Source organism: Mesoplodon mirus (assembly GCF_964341445.2).
Source record: "Mesoplodon mirus genome assembly, chromosome: 15".
Classification (NCBI taxonomy): domain Eukaryota; kingdom Metazoa; phylum Chordata; class Mammalia; order Artiodactyla; family Ziphiidae; genus Mesoplodon; species Mesoplodon mirus.
In genome coordinates, this window is record NC_138991.1 from 49,013,340 (window position 1) to 49,036,372 (window position 23,033).

General features: G+C 49.8%; 1 protein-coding gene across 1 annotated transcript in view; it reads right to left on the reverse strand.

The window, feature by feature from the left end:
- Positions 1-23,033, reverse strand: part of EEF2K (eukaryotic elongation factor 2 kinase) — a 61,489-nt gene that overhangs the window by 14,297 nt on the left and 24,159 nt on the right. The window contains exons 3-15 of the mRNA XM_082645192.1: positions 20,083-20,183; positions 16,691-16,751; positions 15,307-15,344; positions 14,759-14,930; positions 11,309-11,458; positions 10,944-11,076; positions 10,557-10,684; positions 9,640-9,841; positions 7,330-7,397; positions 4,325-4,402; positions 3,427-3,489; positions 1,847-1,981; positions 1,526-1,714 (exon numbers count right to left, since the gene is read on the reverse strand). Of these exons, the coding sequence (XP_082501318.1) occupies positions 1,526-1,714; positions 1,847-1,981; positions 3,427-3,489; positions 4,325-4,402; positions 7,330-7,397; positions 9,640-9,841; positions 10,557-10,684; positions 10,944-11,076; positions 11,309-11,458; positions 14,759-14,930; positions 15,307-15,344; positions 16,691-16,751; positions 20,083-20,183 (1,518 nt within the window). The remainder of the gene's footprint in view (positions 1-1,525; positions 1,715-1,846; positions 1,982-3,426; positions 3,490-4,324; positions 4,403-7,329; positions 7,398-9,639; positions 9,842-10,556; positions 10,685-10,943; positions 11,077-11,308; positions 11,459-14,758; positions 14,931-15,306; positions 15,345-16,690; positions 16,752-20,082; positions 20,184-23,033) is intronic.

Genomic DNA, 23,033 nt, shown 5'->3' on the forward strand with positions numbered 1-23,033 from the left:
TAAGAATGGAACCAACCCAAGTGTCCATCAACAGGGCACAGGTTAAATAAAGTACCTGTACAATGGAATGTTACTCAGCTGTCAGAAAGAATGAGGAAGCTGTCTCTACAGCACTGAGGGAAAAAGTCTGCAGGACACTGCAGAAATAGGGTCTTTCCAAACAGACAGATGTAACTAGTTAAGATGAGGGCAGACTGGAGTAGGGTGGGCCCTAAACTCCATAGGACTGGTGTCTTCGTAAGAAAAGAGGCACAGAGGCACAGAGACACACACACAGAGAAAAGGCCATGTGAAGATAGAAAGAGATTGGAGTGATGTACCTACAGACCAAGGAACACCCAAGATTGCCTCCAGTCACTAGAAGCTAGAAAATCATGGCCTGTCAACACACTGATTTTGGACTTCTGGCCTCTAGAACCGTGAGAATGAATTTCTGTTGTTTTAAGCCCCCCAGTTTGTGGTTATTAGTTATGGCAGCCCTAGGAAATGAATACCCTCTTGGAATTACATGTGAGAAACTAATAATGATGGTTACCTGTTATCAGGAGAATGAGAAGGTAGGAGGGAGATTTTTCACTGTAAACCTTTTCACATTAAAAAAACTTTTAGTCACATGAATGTATTAACTATTTTAAAAGTTAAATAAATCAAGGACTTTTGGGTGCCTTCCCACACCCTCTTCCAGTCTGAGACCCCCAACCTGCTGGGCCATGGCGAGGCTCACAGAGCAGAGCTGGTGCCCTGTGCCCACACCAAGCCCAGCCTCGTCCAGCTGCAAGCCTGGCCCATGTGACAGAGAGCTGGAGACATTTACGCTGGGAGCACATGCACACCAAGGGCCTCTCAACTTCTCTAAGGAAAGGATCACACTCCCTAGGCCATGTCACGTCCTGTCCACTGTGCCCACGGACCAGGGGAGTGATGAGGGAGCAGACACCCTCACGGATTCCCATCACACCCATCCTGCCCGGGCCCCTCTCCAGCCTCATCTCCTGCACCTGTCCTCATGCTCCACACTCTCTGCTCATGTCATGTCCTCATGCTCCGCACTGATTGCCTCCTGTCCTCTCACCCCAACCCTGTCTCCCCAGGGCCTGGGCTCGCGCTGTCCCCTCTGCCCACACTCCCCCTCCCACACTCTGCCTGGCTGACTCCACTGGGCCCGCAGGTCTACCTTAGGGATCGCTTTATTCATTCATTCCACAAACGAATGCTGATTATCTAGTGTGTGCCAGGTCTGTTCTAGCCACTAGGGACAGAGCTGGAACCGCCAATCAAGAAACCCCAGCTACGGCCCTTCCTCATTTATTTGCAGTAGCATCTTCTGCTTCTCCCACCGCACCACGTCGCAATTGCCTGGGAATGTGACTGTCACCTTCCACTCAGTCCCCAAGGCCGGAGACCAATTCTATCAGCGTCAACTAACTTGGAAGTGCCTGGTCCCAAACTGATGCTCGGGAAATTTCTGAGGCATAAACCCAGGGAGGAAAGGGTGATGGGTTGACTGAGCGCCCGCCCCCCTCACCTTCAGAGAGACGTCCGCCAGGATGTGGTGGGGCAGCTGCGAGTACATGAGTCCCAGGCCCACGATGGCCTCCAGCTCGCCGAGGTCGGCTGCGTGCTCCAGGTGGAAGATCGCCGACTCCCGGTCCCACTCCTCGTCCTTCTCGCAGAAGCGCCCGCCCTCATGGTAGCGCACCATGGCCAGATGGACCTGCCACACAGAAGGCAGGTGGGCCTGGCTGCCTGGGGGCCACGGCCACAGCCGAGGGCCTCCCAGCCAGCCTGGGGGAGGAAGCGATTCTTGGGGGAGGCGCTGGGTTAATGCAGAGAGGCATCACCATACCTTCCCCAAAATGGACTTCCCGATTCTCTTCTCAAGGTCCAGAGCGTTGAGCCTCTGCACTTCCAGGGCCACGGCTGAAGGCCTCGGCAGGTGGAGACGGGAGGTGTTGAAAAGACTCCACTTCTCCACACAGACCTGAAGGGAGGAGCGGGCATTTACAGGCCAGAGAAGCGAGGGGCTGGGGATGGACGCACCCTCCCAGCTGCGAAAGTCGGCCTGGCAAGTTAAGGGGCGCAGACCTGTGCGGTGTCAAGCTTTCTTGGACAAACCCGGCTCCATTTCCAGTCACTTGAATTATGCCAGCTTGTGGGCACTGAGGCAATATTGTAGCAACAGGACACAAAGGCTAGCACACTGCACTGCAGCAGTTCAGAGAAGTGTCTCCTCACTTATCCATCTGACTTAGGTCAGGGAGTTTCGACCCTGAGCTGCTCCTCTACCAGCTCCCCACACAAGGCACCAGAAGAGCCTGACTTCAGACCTGGCAGCAAATCCACTGTGCTTTCCCTGTGCATCCACAGGGTGCTTCAGGAGATGGGTTAGAAAACACATCACGTCTCCCAGCTAAAAACACCCCTGTCCAAAGTTCTCGCAGGACAGAGCCAGGCTGCTGTGTGTGTATGTCTGTGTGTACGCACACTAAACATCCTACCATGCACAGGGCATCCTCCACAAAAAAGAATGACCCAGCCCAGAATGTCAGCGGTGCTGGGATCGAACGACCCTGTCTCCGCACCACGCTGTGGCCTTGACCCGATTGAGAAATACCTTGTGGTAAGGAAATACTGCATGATAAATAATCTGTGTTCTGGAAGCAGCAAGAGTCAAGCCTGCCCCTGGGATCAGGGAAGGCTCCTGGAGAAGGTGCCACTGGGGTCCAGCCTGGGAGAGCAGACAGGCCTGAGGAGATATGACCACAGGGGAGGAAGGACCTTGCAGGCAGGAGAGAGACCTGCCTTAGCAAAGGCTGGAGGGTGAGAGGTTCAAAATGTGGTTCCGAGTCAGCTAGAGAAGAGGGTTCCGGAGACTGGTCTTTCCCACACCGGCCTGATGATAATCACCTGAGATGCTTCTTCCAACTACTAGCCGGGTAAGCTGGGGAGAGTCGCTTAAGACTCCCTTTTTCTCATACATCAAAAGAGGATGAATAACATTAGCCTGTCTCAGTGGGTGGCTGCAAGAATTAAATTTTTGGGGGCTGCACCACGCAGCTTGTGCAAACTTCCCCAACCAGGGATTGAACCCGGGCCATGGCAATGAAAGCCCGGAATTCTAACCACTAGGCCACCAGGGAACTCCTTAGACGTCAATTAATGTATACTGGAAGGCGCTGTGAGATGTAGCCTCCAGGACAGGCCATCCTGTCTTCTCTAATTCTCCCCGCTGATCCCGCAGTGTCACACCCAGGAGCTCAAAAAGTATTTGCCCAGGGGATTGGCTCCTTTGCAAAATCGTCCTTTAGGAGACATGTGAAGCACCTGGGCAGGCAGAAGTGACATGACGTGAGGGGGAAGAAACAGAAACAGAGTCTGAAAAGGGCAAGCACGCAGCCACGACGAGGATTCCTGGGGGCACATTACCCGTCCAGAGCTGCCCACGCTGTCTTCGTCCGACTCATACCTCCGGTTACCGTTTGAGTGGCCCTGATGGAGACATAGATTAGAGTGATCCAAAGAGCAGACTTCCTCCCAAGAACCTCCTCCTGGGGAACTGGTCCAGCACTCCCAGGGGATCCTCCTCAGGGAACTGGCTCGGCCCCTCAGGAAGCCAGCACCTTCGTCTGCCAAGCAGAGAGGATGCTGGGTAACAGGCAGGACTGCTGTGCTGGGGCAGCCGCAGCCTCCCTCTCGCTCTCACCATGTGCATGGATGGAACCGACTCAAAGGCACAGGATCCCAGCAGACAGGCACCAAGAGAACTGGGCCAAGTGCTTCGCTCAGCCAAAGCTCCCATTGTCTGTTTATATATATTCGCAGTAACAAAGCCGAGACCAGAGGCTCCCGGCAAGACTGCCTGTAATGCTCGTGCTCCATTTTGGCACTTGGCAAAACCTCTAGATGGCTGATACTGCCTATGAAAAGATACTGTGAGGCATCTTTCATCCTCTGGAGCCTTCCCGAGGGACTGCTGGAATCCCGTGCCTTTGAGCTGGGCCCTCCCACCTACCAGCACCATTCTGGCCCACCACCCAGCATCCTCTCTGCTTAGCAACCAGAGGTCCAGCTTCACTGTAAGATGTGTCCGCCATATTCAACCTTGTGTCTAATCCCCCATGCTTGTCCCCTTACTAAACTTACTAGTCCACATTACCCTGTTTTACCTTCTGCCTTGCATTTATCTTTATCTGAAATGATTTACTTATTAATTTACTTTATGCTCTTGGCACCCATTCACATTCCCCCCTCCGCCCCAGCTCTCTATCCTCCTGGACAACTAGGCAACAGGGGACTCTGTTCTCATTTCCTTGGGGTTCCTTACATGTTCTCGGGGCTCTGGGTCATCGAGCTCACCCCGCTTCTCACTGGGGTATCCGCTGTCTCCACTGTTCTCAGAGTCCTGTGGAGAAAAGATGGCCCTAGGGTCTCAGTGGTCCTCTGAGTACCTGGTGGTGGTGATATCTGGAATCCCAGCCATTTGCTTTCTCTCCTTTGTCCCATCACCCCCACAACATTCTCTTCCTCCTACCCTTGCTGGTTGGGTGACAAGGGAGCAGTAAAAAAATAGTGGCGAAGAATGTGGGCTCTGGAGCCAGACTGCCTAGGCTCAAATCCAAGCTTTGTAACTCACCAGCTATGACTCTGGATAGCTGCTCAGCCTCTCTGAGCTTCGGTTTCCCTAGCTATGGGGATTCATTATAGCTACCTACATCAAGCGGCTGTGAGGATGAAATGAGATGTCACACTCAGAGTGTGGATCGTAGTAAGTGCCATTGTTAAGAGTGACTCACCCATTTCACAGGCAGAAAAACAAAGCCTGGTTTAAAGGATATGACCCTTGGAAAAAAATACAGCATTGGAGACGCAGACCTACTAGAGAATGGACTTGAGGACATGGGGAGGGGGAAGGGTACGCTGGGACAAAGTGAGAGAGTGGCATAGATATATATACACTACCAAATGAAAAACCGATAGCTAGTGGGAAGCAGCCGCATAGCACAGGGAGATCAGCTTGGTGCTTTGTGACCACCTAGAGGACTGCGATAGAGAGGGTGGGAGGGAGGGAGACGCAAGAGAGAAGAGATATGGGGATATATGTATATGTATATGTATAGCTGATTCACTTTGTTATAAAGCAGAAACTAACACACCATTGTAAAACAATTATACTCTAATAAAGATGTTTAAAAAAAAATGCAGCACTGGGAACAATTATTTATTACAACTAAGCCCTCTGCCAAAACCGCACACATCACCTGGGCATATTTTTTATTCTTCTAGATCTGAGTTCTGTTGTGAAAAGGAACCTGGTATAATTTAGAATCTCTAAAACTTCAGTCATTCATCTACCAACGTTGAGTTCTGGCCATATCCGCAAGTCACCTGCATCACTGTTCAGCTAAAACTTCTATTTTTTTCCTCCTTCATTCCACTGAGAAACATTTCAAACACACAAATAAGAACAGAGAATCCTAAAATGAACTCCTGTGCACCTGTTGCCAAATTTTGTCAACTGTTAACACTAGGCCTTAGTTACTTTAGATCATTTATTTCTAAAAGGAATTAAAACATTGCTGTTAAAATTTAGACCTCTTATGAGTCCCCTCCGCATCCCACTCTCTTCCTCCTCCAGATAAAACTCTTCTCATGAATTCATACTTCTCTTTTATTATTTTTCTTTAAATAAACCATTTTATTTTACTTAAGTCAATATATTTTTAAAAGAAGCTCGGTATCACTACCATAAATGTAAAACCTGGATCAGTCTCCTAGACAGATGGGCGCCATGGACCATACACAATGGAATCCTTGGCCTCTGGTCTGGCCAGGATCCACTCCACCCGAAGGAGCTGCGTTATTCTAAAAAGGCCCCTGCCCTGGTTTCTAGAAGCACCACAGGCTTCCTACCGCCCTCCCCCAGGTCTTTGTTCTGTGTGAGCCAAATAGCTGTTCTTTTTTTTTTTTTTAACTATTTCAATTTTTTAAATTGAGGTATAATTTACAGACAACCAAACTGAAGTGCAGTGTGAACGGCTCTTTTTGAAACTGGATCACAGGCTATACCTAAAAGCTCCAGGCAGCCCCCTCCTCGCACCCACTCTCTGCATGACCTTGGGCCCCATGTCCCACCCTTGGGAACCACTCCCAAGCCGGGCCACAGAGAGCCTCACTGAAACCCCAGCCCTGCACTCCCCAGGTCAGACCCTGGGCAAGGCAGCTAACCTCTCCAAACCTCAGTGTCCTCATCTGAGAAATGGTGAAGAATAAAAGCAAAGGGCAGCAGTATAGAGGGTGGGTTCGAGGCCAGATGGCCTGGGTTTGAACGCTGGCTCCATCACTGAGTGACCATGAGCAAGTGGCTTACCTTTCTGTGCCTCAGTTTCCCCGTCTCTGAATCAGAGATAATGAGGGCACTGTCTAAGCAGCTACTAATGCTGGGGATAAGCAGGTGGCTGAGGGGACAGGTGGGAGGGAGACTTTTCACCTTGTAATTTTCTGAATCTTTTCCTTTTCAACCTACTCTGAAATTCTAAAATTCATCCTAGCTCTAGAGTAAAACATAAAACCTATTCTAAAAGGAATAAAAACTATGATCTACTTATCTCATAAGTTGTTGTGAGGATTAGGTGAGAATTATCTACCAAGCTCTTAAAACACTGTCTGCCCACAGTGATGATTCCATATGTGTCAGCTATTCCTATTTTTTGTTCCCACCCAAGAACTCTGAAAAGCCGTCAGGACAAAGTTGAACCTTTGGAGCTGAGAGTGCAGCTTAAGATGCTGTGGCCTGTGCAAGTGTGACATGTCTGTGAAGTCTGTTTTAAACATTCTAATGAATTTTTAATTTGACACCATAATATATGTTTGTCTGAATGCAAATACGTCATCTACAGCTTCTTACTGCTAGTCACACAGGGGCTGCAGGAAACCTGTTCTGCTCATCCAAGCTGTGAGCATCACAGCTACCTGTGTTGTAAGTTACACATCAGAGACCCAACGCAGCCCCCTGTCCCCCAAGATAGCTTGGCCACACAACATGCGGCCAAACCAAACCCAGGGCCAAGCCCAGCATGTACCAGAAGGTTGCATTATTGATTTGGATTCTCTCTGCTTTAACCACCTCCAGGAACTGGAATAGACCCAGCTCTTCCCAGACAAAATGCTGCCCTGGGCAGGAGGCCGGGATTCCCCCTGTGCACCTGTATCCTGCTGCCAGTGCCCAGAGCAGACCTGGGTTACCCACCTCTGAATCTGAGGTCTCATCCTCAGTTCCCGGGGGAGGGAGCCCACTCCTCCCCACCCTGGTCCTCCATCCCCTCTACTCACCCGGTGGTTGTCCAGCGGGTCGTGGTCTCGGGATGCCACGTTATCGAGGTCGCTGAACACAGGCCAATCTGAGCAGGGAGAAAATGGAGTAAGGCACCAGCTCCATCGCTGGAACAGTTCACAAGACCCATCTACAGCCTACAGCTGCCACCAAGCCTTTTTTATTTTAAATTTATAAAGGACAAAAATGGGTGAAGAATGTATGTTGTCAGCACCTAGGGGGACACAATTCTTCCTCGAGAACTTACCCAGAGTCTCTACTCGCCAGCTGTGGGGTCCTGAGCAAGCAGCTCAACAGGTGTGCCTCCTTGGGGTTGTCATAATGCAAATACAATTGTGTCATGTATTGATAAGCACCATGTTCTTGACCTATGGTCAAACCTCAGTGAGGTGCAGTTGTGAAGGAAGGAAAGCCATTTGTATATTTGGGGCCCAATGAGTAGCTACAAATAGGAGAAGCCTTAGATAGCTTAAAAACCAACCATCCCAGTCTTTATCTCCTGTCCTAAGCTGCCACTAGCCAAATCTGGCTTGTCTCCTATTCTCATATGGTTTTTAAGAATGCTTTTTACATTTTTAAATGGTTGGCAAAAGTCAAAAGGAGAATAATATTTTGTGATATGTGAAAATTTTATGAAATTTAAAATTCAGTGTCCATAGAGTTTTACTGGAACACAGCCACATCTATTTAAGTATTGTCAATGGCTGTGTTTATGCTGCAAATGCAGAGACCACACGGCCTATAAAGTCTAAAATATTTATTACTCTCTGGCCTTTTAAGAAAAGGTTTGTCAGCTCTTGCTTCAGACTATTCCCCAGGCCTTTCAGTGGTGATTTACAGGCTTCTTTAATATCTGACATTAAAATCCTCCTCTCCTGCTTCCCTGGGGCCTCCTCCAGCTGAATAAATGGCCCCATCATCCTGCCAGTTCTTCAGATCAAAACCGTGGAGTCAGCCTTGCCTCCCCTCTTTCCTGCAGACCCCACATCCATATCATGAGCAAACTCTGTCACTTCAACTTCGGAAATAATGATGCCCATTTTTCTCCTTTGACCTGTTCATATGATGTTAATTGGTTTCCGAACACTGAACAACTTTCAGATTCCTGCAAAAACCCTATTTGGCTGTGACAGACTATTCTTTTAAGGTACTAGTCTTTTTTTTTTTTTTTTTTTTTTTTTGGCCATACGCGGGCCTCTCACTGTTGTGGTCTCTCCCGTTGCGGAGCACAGGCTCCGGACACCCAGGCTCAGTGGCCATGGCTCACGGGCCCAGTCGCTCCGTGGCATGTGGGATCTTCCCGGACTGGGGCACGAACCCGTGTCCCCTGCATCGGCAGGCGGACTCTCAACCACTGCGCCACCAGGGAAGCCCGGTACTAGTCTTCCCCCCCCCCACCCCGCCGATCAGGGATTGAACCCACGCCCCCTACAGTGGAAGTAAGGAGTCCTAACCACTGGATCGCCAGGGAATTCCCTAAGATACTAGTCTGTTGTTTGTTTGTTTGGTTTTTTTTTGTGGTACGCGGGCCTCTCACTGTTGTGGCCTCTCCTGCTGCGGAGCACAGGCTCCAGACGCGCAGGCTCAGCGGCCATGGCTGACGGGCCCAGCCGCTCCGCGGCATGTGGGATCCTCCCGGACCGGGGCACGAACCCGTGTCCCCTGCATCGGCAGGCAGACTCTCAACCACTGCGCCACCAGGGAAGCCCTAAGATACTAGTTTTTATTTGTTAATACTTTATTTAGAATTTTTGCCTTGTATATTTATTTATTTATTCATTTTTAAATTTTTTAATTTATTTTTGGCTGCATTGGGTCCTCGTTGCTGTGCGCGGGCTCGCGGGTTCTAGAGCGCAGCCTCGATAGCTGTGGCGCACGGGCGTGGCTGCTCCACAGCATGTGGGATCTTCCCAGGCCAGCACTCGAGCCCGTGTCCCCTGCATTGGCAGGCGGATTCCCAACCACTACATCACCAGGGAAGCCCTGCCTTGTATATTTATACCTGAGGTTGGGATATAGATTTCTTTTTCGGTGTTTTGTCAAATTTTGGTATAAAAGTTTTCGCTAATTTCATAAAACACTCTGAAAAATGTTACCTTGTTTTCTACAACAAAGACTGTTTTTACAGCATTTGGATGACTGCATCTTGAAAGTTTATTAAAAAGAACTCACCCGTAAAACCATGTGGGCCATCAATCTTTTTGGTTGGCATGTCTGATTTTCTAACGTAAGTGAAAGCCAGTTTAGCCCTGTTTCACCTGTGCTTGTCCCCTCCCATCACAATGCCCAGGGGCCAAACCATCACTCACGAAGGTGGTCCAGTTTCTGGCTGTGCGGCGTGGCAGAAGATGGCGAGGAAGGGAGAGAGTCAAAGGTTATGTCACTCATGTTCTCATCTCCAGAGTTCTCTGAGAGGCGAAGGAGCAGGGGGGGCCGGCTCGCCGAGAGGGTCCTCACCCGGGGGCTCCCGCACTTTTCCTCTGTCCCCCTCAAGATGGTCTGGGCTGATTGCTGGAGAATTAACAGGGACATGCACGTCACACAGGCACCCTCTGGGAAAGAGGGGCTCTTCCTGTTCCCTATTGTTCCCTCAAAACCTGAGGCCCTTTCAGCCACAGCACCCACCTGTGCCTATTAAGGGACTGGCAGAAAACCTAAAACGAATCAGTGGGGGCTTAACCCAAAGGCCTCTAAGAAGGAGCATCCGGAACAGGAGCTCAGAGGGCCAGCATTCCCAGAAGCGCTGCCCACGTTTTACAGCCCTGAGCTGGGGGATACATTCCAGAATCCCAAGCTGCTCTCTGCCAATATTGTCTTATATCTGGTCCATGCAGTGGGGGTGGGGATGGGGGCACATCCTGGACATGGCGAGGTACTCAGTGAGCCAGGTCCAAGTCTCGTCCAGCCATTTGTCAACACATCACACAAACCACATTCCACACACCCCACTCGCTATCTGTACATACCTGGTCCCCTCACTCTGGGCAAAAATGGGCCCAAATCAAGCAGACCCCAGTTCCCCTATTAGTGGGGATATTCAGGAGGGCTGTGTGCATTGGCTCAAGAGGGACGAGGGGCACAGACAAGACTAAGAGCCTTCCGGCCCCAGTACTCTTCAATTAGGCATTGCAGGGCCTGAACCACCGGCACACAGGAAACACAGTTTGCGGGGTCCTGGCAGCGGAAGGGCCCTGCCAGTCCGAGCAGGCTCACGCTGGGTACCCACCAGGAGCTTGGTGTTCTGAGTCACCGCATCCCTCTCTCTTGGGGAGAGGTCGAAAGGAGCGAGGCCCATGCTCTTGCAAATCCGGTTGCAGGCATGAGAGTGGAAGAAAAGAGCCATCCCGCGGACACCTGCGGACACAACAGAGTAGGGGGTCTGGAGCACTGCTCTGCTTTGGGATGGGGGCAGGACGGTACTGAACACCGTAAATGTGGCAGGGGCAGGTGTAAAGCATGCTAAACTGGCAGGAGCCAGAGGCCCCAGGCTCCCATCTCCACAATCCTGGGGCGCCCCATATATCACCTCGGCCTGCTTTCTTGGGTGAACAAAGAGCCCGGAGATTTTGTGGGGAGTGTGGTCTCCGTGGACACGCTGGCTTTCCCTGCCTACCTAGGTTGCCATCTCCAAAGTCAGTGCCCCTCTCGGTGTGGATCTGTGGGTCGGTGTAGAGGTCACCCACGCCCTGGACATCCACCACAATCAGCTGGTGGCCGGAACGCTCAAAAGTGAAGTGGCTGAAGGCCTGTGGGGTGACATGAAAGAAAAGGTGACCACAAGGGACCAGGCTGTGGGCTGCACAAACGCTGGCAGGCACTGCTCTGAGAGGTTTCAACACCCCCACCTCTGCCCATGTTGGGGGCCTTTATCTGCAGGGAGGAGTTGTACAGAGGCAGAGACAAAGGAAGGAGCCCTGCTTAATTCGGAGGGACCCGAGGTCTGCTGAGATGGGGCACGGGCCTCTGCAGGGGCCTCACCTGCGGTGTCAGGCGCATGTTGTCATCGCGGACGAAGCCTGAGTTAGAGTTGTACTTGATGTACTTGCCCTCGATGTAGTGCTCTAGGTGGAAGAGAGGCCGGCCCAGCCTTTCCTTCAGCTCTATGATGCACATCTGCATGATGTCCACCTGGCGGGAAGGTGGGAGGGGGGGTCAGAGGAGGGTCCAGGCGGAACCCTCCTCTGATAAGAGGCTGGAGCAGAAAGGCTGAAACTGCTGATTGTCCCCAGAATCCACTCCCCTTTTCCTTTGAGAATGAAAACCCCTGCTACGGCCTGAATGTATCCTCCCAAATTTCATAGGTTGAAATCTCAACCCTCAAAGGTGATGGTATTAGGAGGTGGGGCCTTTGGAAGGTGATAAGGTCATGAGGGAGAAGCCCTCATGAATGGGATTAGTGCCCTTAGAAAAGAGACCCCATAGAGTTCCCTCACTCTGTCTACCATGTGAGGACACAGCAAGAAGATGCCAGCTATGAACGAGGAAGAGGGCCCTCACCAGAATGTGACCATGCTGGCACCCTGATCTTGGACTTAACAAATTTCTGTGTTTTTTGAGTTACCCATTCTGTGGTATTTTGTTACAGCAGCCCAAATGGACTAAGACAACTCCCCATCCCTGAGCTTTAACAGGATGCACAGCCATTCGGTAGGGATGGCATCGCTTGGCTTCTCTTGGATGCTAAGTGTGGCCATGTGACTAAGCCTGGCCAATAGGAGGCAAGCAGCAGGGCTGATGCAACTCCAGCCTGCCCTCTCCTTCTCTGGCTTTCCTGAGGCTGTAAGGCGGACATCTGCCAGTGAGCCAGATCTGACCATGTAGTCCAGGGCAACTCCCGGCAGGTGGCAGAGCAACAGGACAGAAGGAACCAGGCCTCTGGATGACTTAAGGAGGAGAAGCACCAGCCCACCCTGAGACCCCACCAAAGCGGGATTGTTAGATGAGACAAAAGGAAACCATTTCGAGTTAGCACACAACTGTGGGTGTGTCTGTTAAGCAACTCAACCTGTGCCTTATGCTAATACAGTGAATTTGCACAAGTCATTTCACCAATCTGTGCCTGAGTTTCCTCACCTGTGGAATGGGCAAGAGGATGAAATCTGTTGGCACAGGAAAGAGCCAGTCAGCGTTTGCTGATGTCATTATTATCAGCAGACACAATTCTAGAGTGATACATACCAAACCGTATGAGTGGTTCTTTCCCTGCAAAGGGGAATTACAGGGAACTCAGACATTCCTTGCTAAATTTTGCACCAAGTATATGTTTAACTGTGTACTCAGAAGAAAACACGTAAGTACTGTGTACGTTTGTAAAGTAGAGCAGGGAAAACCTGAAACTCTAACTTGTGATCTATTACACGAGATCATACCCACGGCACCCTGTTCCCTTGACGCCACCCACAACAGGAGCCAGGCCTGGGTTTCCCCAGGAAATGACCACCCAGGAAACTGCTTGGCTGAGTCACCAGACAGGCAGACAACAACTGCAGAGGGCAAACGGGCCCAGAGCTGAGAGCTGAGAACCTCCCCAAATGTGGCCTCAGTTCTGAGAACCAGACAGGGGGGAAGGAGCGGCTGGTTCCCAGAGGGTTCCTGTCCCAAAAGTTGGCTCCATTCCTACCAGGAAGCCAGCTGCAGGGCCACCTGCTTGAGCAGAAGGCAACTGGGTGAGGGTCAGTGGCAAGGATACATCCTCAAAGGGACAGCCAGGTCCTCCTCAAACAACCACATTCCTCTCCCTTCATCAATTCAACCACGTTATTATTCACTGAGCACCTAGGCACTCGGACAGAGTTGAACAAGACAGATAAAATCCCTGCCCTCGGGGGAGAGAAGCAACTGAAATATTAACTACATGAATAAGACCCTTTCAGACGGTGCCAACTGCTCTGAAAAAAAAGAAACCAAAACAAAGTGACATGACAGAGGGTGGAGCAGTGGGTTACTTCATTTAGGATGGTCTAGCACAGCCTAGCTGAGGAGGTGACATGAGCTGAGACCTGAACTGTGAGTAGGATTCAAGAGATGCAGTGATGCAGCCTTGCAGGAACAGTCAGTGCAAAGGCCCTGAGGCAGAAACAAGCTTAGGGAGGAAGGAAAAAGTGGCTAGGCCTGAGTGTACTGAATTACTAAGGAGGTCACAACCCCCGAGGGTGGGAATGTGGCTTTTTGTATCCACACCAAGGACACTTAATCAAGGGCTCTGCATACAGTATGCACTCAATAAATTCTGCTGGCTACCTGGAAGTGTGGCTCTCCTAGGCACTCAGAAGATGGTACCTTACAGCTAGCAGGCGCACAAACAGTAGGAGAGCTGAGCTGTGAATTTAAGCAGGGCAGAGGCCTGGGGTGCTATTTTCTCAAATGCCTGCAGGCAACAGGAAGTTCTGCTTGGCTTCAGGTCACCAGTACACTGGGGGCTCAAGTGAAGAAGCCAAGAGCAGGGGCTTGGAAAGCCTGGATTTGAGCCCTGGCTCCATCCCTGCCCATTTGGGCAAGACACTTAACCCCTTTGTGCCCTAGGTTCCCCAGGGGCAGATAAGGAAGGAATCCATTCCCCACTCCCTCTCCTGCTTTTCCTTGGGAGCCACCAATCTCAGTCCATCTGGTCTGGGTGGAAGAACCCATATTGCTGGTGGGTACAAGGCTCAGGCCTGCCTAATCTGCATATTCCCACACCCTGGCCATGTGATTGGCTCAGTGATAGGCACCTGACCTAATCAAGCCAATGAAACCCATGGGACTTCCCTGACAGTCCAGTGGTTAAGCCTCCGTGCTTCCAACAAAGGGGACGCGGGTTTGAACCCTGGTTGGGGAACTAAGATCCCACATGCCGCGTGATACGGCCAAAAAAAGAAAAAGAAAAAAAAAAAAGAAACCCAGTTTTGAGACTCCTTGAAATTTGTGGGAAAACACGTCATTCCATCAAGGTTGCCGAGAAATGGAAAGGGAGCCTGCAGCTACTGGGACTAACATGTCACTACAAGTTGAAAAGCCGCCTGAGAGCGATGCCAACACAGAACACTGAGGCTAGAGCTGGAGAAAGAGTCCCAACAACTTCAATTTGGTCCTGGATCCAGCTACGCCTGTAGCCAGCACTATTTCTCAGTTATAGGAGGCAATAAATTCCCTTTTCGGATTAAGCCGTTTGAGTGGGTTTCTGTCATTTGCAAGCAAAAATCCTGACTAATAGATCCCATCTATAAATGGAATAAAAACATTCCAACCTCAAACAACCTCAGACCTCTGTTTTCAGAAATAAATAGCTCTTGGCATGTAGAGTACTTGACATATCAGGCTCAATACATGATGGCTGTTATTAGCTGCTGTTAAGATGGTGAAGAAGGAAGCCTGTGACAGGCACCTCCATCGCCCTCATCTCCAGATACATCCTGGTGTTGGAGGGCGGCAGATAGGGGTGCCACACACCTGCTTAGGGGGCTTGTGCCGATTATACTCCTCTCCCCAGAGCTTGGCTTCCATCTGTAGACGCACATCCTCAAAGTACACGTCCCTGTCCACGGACTCAATGTAGCGCTTTGCCACGTAGTTGGAGGCCCCCTTCCACTGCTGAGTGTGCAGGAAGTTGGAAAGCTTCTTCCTGAGGGGAGAGGCATCAGGAGGCCCGCCTGGGTGTTCTGGATCCCAGCCCTAGTCCTCAGGACGGGAAGACCCTGCCTGACCCAGCTGGCTAGAGCCAGGAACAAAATGCAAGAGGTGGGAGGGGCTTCCCCACCCCATAGCATCCTTCAAAGAGCTGCGAAGGGGGCTTAAGGGACATACATCCTGTTCTCCTCCAGCCCATCCCACAGCCGGTCCCAACGTATGGTCCAAGGGAGACCAGATGGAGAGGAGCTTGGGCTACAAGAAGAGAAGCCACTGTCTCCATTTCTTGACTGGAAATGTCACAGTGCCCCTGCTCTCAGGAGCCTGAGGGAGTCTGGGCAGGGACCCGAGAGGCAGGCTGAGTCACTTACGTCCTGAAGCACTCCCTCATTGCTCCCCGGCCGAAGGGCTGAAAGACATCACACAGCGGGTTATCAGTCCCCACACCCCACCCAGAGGCTACCCTGAGCCAGGAGGAGATTTTCCCCTTGGACGTCACCCACCAAATCGATGCCCTGGACCTCATCTCAACCCTAAAATCCCTGGGCCCTCCCTCCTATGAGGCACCAAGTCCTCATAGAACTTCCAGCCTGGAGGCTGCAGCACTGATGAGACCACCCGATTCCCCACCCGAGCTGAGCAGAAGACCCCCCAGGGGGTGAAGATAGTATGGGGGTGATGGGCTGGGGGTAGAGACAGTACACGTCAAAGGATGTTTTTTGTAGCCCTGTCTGTAACAGAAAAAAAGCAAAACCACCCAAATGTCCATCGACAGTATAATGGATCAATGAATCAGGTCTATTTGCTTGACAAAATATTATACAGCAATGAGAATGAACAGATTACAGTTCTAGAAAAAACATGTACAAACCTCATGGACAGAATGTTGAGCTATACATATACTGTATGGTTCCATTTATACGGAGTACAAAAAGAGGCAAAACCAATCTCGGGTAGTAGAATTCAGGGTAGCGCTTACCCTTGGGGGTAAAGGAGTAGTAACTGGGGCTGAGAGGGGCTTCTGGGGGTGCCGGTGAGATTCTGTGTCTTGATCTGGGTGCTAGTTATACACGTGTTCACTTGGTGAAACTCATCAAGCTATACACTTTTCTGAGTATGTGATACACCACAAAATGTCTCACAAATCGATCCTGCCCCTTACTATGCAGGACGTTCTCTATTTTCTAGTTGATTCCTTTTTCTTGCAACCCACTGAGTTCACCTTGTTAGATGAAAAGCAATAGGTGGTGACCTGCAAGTTTTGAAAACTGATATACACATTCACGGTTCACTGATTTTCAATAAGAGTGTCAAGAAGAATCTTTTGATATATATGATTAATATATGAAATGCCCAGAATAGGTAAATATACAGAGACAGAAGATAAATTAGTGGTTGCCCATGGCTGGGGCAGATAAGGGAATTGGAGACTGACTGCTAATGGGTAGGTACGGGGTTTCTTCTCGAGATGGTGAAAATGTTCTGGGACTGATCGTGGTGATGGTTGCATAACTCTGTGACTATACTAAAAACCACTGAACTGTACACTTTAAATGGGTATGGGGTATGGTGTGTGAATTATATCTCAATAAAGCTGTTGTAAAGAATAAAATAAATATACAGTACTATAAAGAATCCCCCAAAGTTAAAAAAATAAAATAAAGTGGGTGTGGAGCAAAGGAAGCAAGCCCTGACGTTGGCTCAAGAGAAATCCCCACTCAGCCCTGACTACACTGGGCTCGAGGCTCTGCTCACCTGAGACGCCATCTTGATCAGAACTTCATCCTCCAGCCACTCCCCGGTGACAGCATTGTACCTGCAGAGACCAGAACCCACCCCAGGGCGCAGCGTCCATTACCTGATCCTGTCGCTCACTAGCTAAGGGCAGAAGACTTTTCTGGGCTGCCCACTGCCCTCGAGATCAAATCTGCTCTCTACCCACAGGCCCAGCTAACCTCCTGGGTTGGGTCTGTGGACACTCCCCCTCCCTCCCAGGTCCCCACCACACTGGCCTCCTTCCCCTTCGTCAAAGGCAGCTATTCCCTCTCTACCATGTCCCCCAGCGCTTACTGTTGTGCAGTGGGTGGGCTTGCTCCCTACCTATCTGGCTCCCCCACTGGACTGTAACTCCACAAAGACAGGCCAGTGAACAGGACCTGGTACAGGCGAGGCTTAATAAACGCGTGTTGGATGAACAGTTGAATAAGTGAATATCCTTGCTATAACTGGCCTAGATAATGACTGGCGTGTCCCAGGACGGGAGGCGGCAGCATCCTCGGTCTTGCCAGTGTGAGGCCCAGCCCAGGTCCCGGTGCAGGCAGGGCTGGGGGAGGGTCCTGCGTCTGAGTCCAACCAGGAAAGGGGTTGCTGGATACACACCCAGGGCAGAGAGGGATGGAGACGGTTCCAGAACATTTTCATCTCTTTTCCCAGGGATCCTCTTTCCCAGAGCAAATCTGCCCCTAGGCCTGGCTGGGCCTTAACAGGTTTGCCTGGTAGGAAGCTCCTGGGCTCAGTAAATCCCTAAAACCTTAAACTCCCCCAGGGCTGAGATGTTCTTAGCTCTAGCAGATGCCTCCCTGGCCCTCCCTCAGGGGCGACAGACTCCAGAACCTCCCAGCTCGTGGGAACAGCCTTCTCAGAGCCTGAAAAACAAGCAGAGGCCTGGCAGTTAACCCACCCCAGGCCCAGGGTGGGGAGGAAGGCTTGTCAGAGCCACACACCTGCTGGCACCAGCCCATGGCAAGTACTGTGCTCAATAGATAACAGCAATCATTATTATTACTACTATGTAGAGGCCAAGGTAAAGGAAGTAGTCTTCCCTCACTTCCAAACAGACTGAAAGCTGAGAGGCGCCCAGAAGTTGGGAGAGGGCAGAGACATACAACACTGGAAGGGTCTTAACTGTCCTTCACAATCACTAACCTTACAGAGGACAGAGCTGCTCTAAGTTCACTGAGCATTCACTGTATGCTGAGTGCTTACACGGAACTCCTCCATCAACCACCACTCAGCCCTCTGAGATCCATACAAATATTGTGCCCACTTTCCAGATGGGGAAACCAAGGTTCAGAGAGGTGAAAAAACCTTCCTGAGCGCCAAGATTCAAACCCAGGTCGGTTTCAAACAGAACCGTGCTCTTAACCAGCCTGGGTACAACCCACGTGAACAGGAAATCTGTCCCAATAAAGGGCTGGCTTGCAGCAGAGCTCTTTAAAAACCAGCAATGGAGGTGGAAGCCTCCAATTTAGAAATCTCTGGACATTCTGGCCATCAATGCCTGATCTCCCTCTGCTGGCAGCCAGGGCAGGTGAAATCAGCTACTATGGTTAAGAAATAAACACAATTCGGCACGGCCCCTGGTCCCTGGCCCCCAAGGAGCTCAGGGACACACAGAACCAGCCCAGCATGTGAGTCCTGCTTTTCCAAGGGCCTCCCTGGTGGCCCGGTGTCCTCAGCCTGGAGGCCAGATGTCACCGACCAGCCACCACGCTGCGTTTATAGGCAGGAAGGAACAGAGTCCGCAACCTGGCCTCTGGGGCCCCGACATGCTGACCTCAGCTGCCGGCACAGACCCCAGAGCCCACTAGGAGGTCAGCCTCCGAAATGGGGAAGGGTGCACGCTAGGCTCTAAGCCATCTCCTCACAAGGTGGGAGCAGGAACACATTGCAGAAAGGTGGAGAGGGCTCCACTGTTTCTGCCTGCCTAGCAACTTCTCCCCTTTCTTCTGGTAACAGCACCCCAATTTTCCTTTGGAAAACCACCATCCTCCATTCTTAGAACATATGGACTGGGTGAAGCTGATCCCCCAGCACTTTCTTGCTTGTGGTATGTGATCTAGACCTGGCCAGTGAGAGCAAAGCTCCTGGCACAAGGACTGGTTCAGTAACCGGCCTATAACCAAAGCCAGGCCAGTGAGATTCAAATGTGGAACTTTTGTTTTAAAAAGAATTGAGAAAGAAAGATCGTTTCCCATGAGATGAAATGTGGGATTCCTAGGAGCCATCTGTGCCACTGATGTAAGACAGTCTATCTGGGGTCAGAGCCAAAAGCATCCTTGGAGCATCTGGGGCTAGCCATACGTGAAGCCCACGTAGATGAGTCAACCGTTCCTTTCTATGCTTAAGCCACTGCGAATTGGGTTTCTGTCACTTGCATTTGAAACAGAGTCCTGACTAATTCAAAGACACTGGTCTGAGTCTGAAAGTTATCTTATTAACTACCTGGGTGACCCTGTTCAAACCTCTCTCTCCACTGGGGCAACTGAAGGAACTCACAGGGTTGACTTGGATGAGTCAGAGCTGGAGGGGTCTACAGAGGTCACAGGACAGGCCCCAGGGCAGATCCATGAGACTTCTAAAATTATGACTAAAATTAGACATATGTGTGCAACTTTCTGAATGGCTTCATCAGATTCTCAAAGGAGTGCTGAATGCTTGACACAACTACTCCAGACTTTTTTTAATGAGTAAATACATATAGAGTGCTTAAACAGTGCCTAGCAGATGGAAAATTCAGTAAATAAGGACCCTCATCATCATCATCATAGTCCTCCTTATTATTATGTTGGTGGTAGTGTTTTGTTGTTTTTCATTTTTCTTCCTGAAACCCCCTGAAAACACTCTTCCTTCCTTCTGCCTTTTCAAATAGGAAATCTAGACCCTCCCAGCTCTGTTTTGTGAATCTTCCTGGGGCCAAGGCACTGAAAGGCTGGTCTGCTCTCTTTCCCTTTGATAGCCATTTTGGGGTCATGTGTTGAGATGATGGAGCCACAAGACGAAAGTAGCCTGGATCCCTGAGCTGCCCTGAAGAGTTGCTCAACTCTCACCCAACTTCATATGAGCAAGAAATCACCTTTGTTGCATTAAGCCCTTGCGGTATTTGTACTTGCAGCATAGCTCAGCCTAGCCTGTAGAATACACACCTTACAGGATTAAATACACACTGTAAAGATTAAATGAGATCATGCACAATGCCTTAAGCATGCGTAAATACTCAAATATTGGCTGATATTATTATTATTATATTCCATTTTCCTTGATCTCCAAGGGTACTTAAGCCTCACTGATTTTAAGTGGAAGGAGGACCCAACCCAAGGACTCCTTGTGGTCTGGGGTCATATAGCATCTGTAGACAAGGTGCTGACCTGTGACGCGTGGCGCATTCCGTGGCAATGTCCTCCAGGTGGAACTCGGCCCAGGGGTCAGGCATGTGCTTAGCCTTCTCGATTGCATGCTTCCAAGCTTCCTGCAGAAGCAAAGGGAAGTGTTAGGTCCAGACCAGGGGCTTCTGGGACAGTGCAGGGCAGCTCCTCTCACCCTGTGATTTCCCAGTGTCTCCAACCACTGGGGAGGCAGCCAGCATCAGTCAGAGAGAATCACTCCCATCTATTATCCTTGTAGGAACATAGTTCCCAAAAGACCTCACGCGGGCACAGCTCACACGGGCCCAGCTTTCCCACCGCCAGAAATGACCTGTCTTAACTACAAAACCGAAGAAGAAACATAATATGTATAGAAGACACATACTGCTTCACTTGTTAGCAAAAAGTTGAGAATGAAAATAAGATGATGTTCCCCCATCCCGCCTTCTTCAGAGTGGCAAACATTTTAACAGCTGGTAATGACGAGCCTGACCAGGATGTGGGGAAACGGGTGTTCTCACGTACTGTCAGGGGGTATAAACCTCTTCTAAAGGCAATCTGGCAATGTACTAAAATGGAAAAAAAGTATTCCTTTATTTTGACCCAGCAATTCTACATCTAGGAATGTATCCTCTAGAAATACAAACATAAGTGTGCAAACATACGTGTACAAGAGGTATCACTGTGATTGTGCAAAACTGAATTCATCCCAAACGTCTGTGGGGAGTGGTTAATACACTTTGATTCTGTTCATTTAAAATGCTAAACCGGGCTTCCCTGGTGGCGCAGTGGTTGAGAGTCAGCCTGGCGACGCGAGGGACACAGGTTCGTGCCCCGGTCCAGGAAGATCCCACATGCCACAGAGTGGCTAGGCCCGTGAGCCATGGCTGCTGGGCCTGTGCGTCCGGAGCCTGTGCTCCGCAACGGGAGAGCCCACAACAGTGAGAGGCCCACGTACCGCAAAAAAAAAAAAAAAAATGCTAAACCGCCTTATGGTGGGAATTCTGGACCCTATCAGGCCCAATGTCACCTTTTCATAAATATTGTATAAATCATAAATACACCCCATTTTACTGCCCTAAATGAAATCCATAGACAATTTAACCTTCTTAAACTCAAGAGTATAGCAAACTATGCAAAAGATATGTTGCCTTTACATTAACAAAGTGCTAAGTTCTCAGTTAATTATGAACAGATTCCCATGAGACATTCCAAGGCCCTGGGGGTGCAGGACAATTCCTTGTGCAGATCTGCTCTGCCCGTTGCAGGGTTCAGCATCCCTGCCCTCCACCCATTCGGTGCCTCAGTGCCTTCCATTGTTGTGCTGCCCGAAAACAGGTCCCCAAACGTTCAAACCCTGTTAAGAACAGGGCTTCAAGGGTACTAACTGGGAAAGATGACCAAGGCACGTTATGGAGAGAACATGCTGATTCTCAACAGCATCATAGTACGACCCCATTTTTTTGTTTTAAGAAGCTCATTTGGGACTTCCCTGGTGGTCCAGTGGGTAAGACTCCACGCTCCCAATGCAGGAGGCCCAGGTTCGATCCCTGATCAGGGAACTAGATCCCACATGCCACAACTAAGAGTTCACATGCTTCAACAAAGATCCCGAGTGCCGCAACAAAGATCCCGAGTGCCACAATGAAGATCCGCACAGCCAAATAAATAAATATTAAAAAAAAAAAAGAAAAGCAGCTCATTTTACTGCTTTTATAATCCCAAGGTGGACTCCTTTCTTGTCCCCTCCAAACAAACACTCCGACTCTCACACTGGGTAGCAATAAATACCCTCTCCATCTTTTCCTGTAGAGCTTGAACCTTTGCCCGACAGCCTCTACAGAATCAGTGAGACGAAAACTCCCTTCCAGGCCACAGGCCTGAGCCACAGGGAGGGTCTGGATCGTGGGCTGGCCACTGTTTGGGCCTGGCAGATTCCAGACCTCCCCACCCCCCAGTGGCATCCCTCAGCCTCCTGGACCAGCTCTTAGGAGCTCTTCCACGGACTTGGGTCCAAACAGGACAGCTCCCAGCGCATGCCCCCAGCCTAAGCTCCATCACTGGGAGCCTTCTCAGAGGAGATGAGGCGCATACACACATGCACGCACACGGCCCAGGGCTCCCTTACTGGGGCTTTCTAATCTCTGCAAAGTCTAAAAATGAAGCCTGTAATTTTTTCCTTCCTATTTGGAGGTAATTCATATTTAATGAAAACACTTGGAAAATACAGAAGACAAAGAAAATTCAAATCTGCCACATGCCGTCCACCACAGCAACTAGCATCAATGCTTTGGACTAGTTCTTGTTTTATTTATTTATTTATTATTATTTTTTTTTATTTTTTTATTTTTTTATTTTTTGCTTTATAACAAATTAAATCAGTTATACATATACATATGTTCCCATATCCCCTCCCTTTTGCGTCTCCCTCCCACCCTGGACTAGTTCTTTTCCAGATCCCTTACGTGCATTTTTAAATAAAATTGGAATCACACTGCAAATATAACTTACAGCCTTTCAGGAGAGTGGGTCAATGGGACTTGGTTCTTTATTTAGTGATCTTGATTTTTTTCCCCGATTCCAAATGTTTGATCTGCTTATTACAAAAAAGTACAAGTACTACAGAATTCTGAATTAGAAAGCAGCAGTCCTTTCTAACCTCTATTCCTCTGAAAACCTCAGCTGACAGTTGATTTAGATATTCTGCAGGTTTCCTCCTATGCATTTGTTAACACACACATGAATTTAAGAGCACTGGGACAGTATTCTGTTCTGCATCTTACGTTTCTCCACTTAACACAGGATCCTGGACCCAGCCTTTCCATGTCATACGTACAGACAGGCTGGATCAACCTCGTTTCCCTTCCATGGTTGTAGGATATACAATTGTATAAATGTACCTTAAGCTGTTTCTTAGACCTCAGTTGATGGCTATTTAGATTCTCTCTAATAAT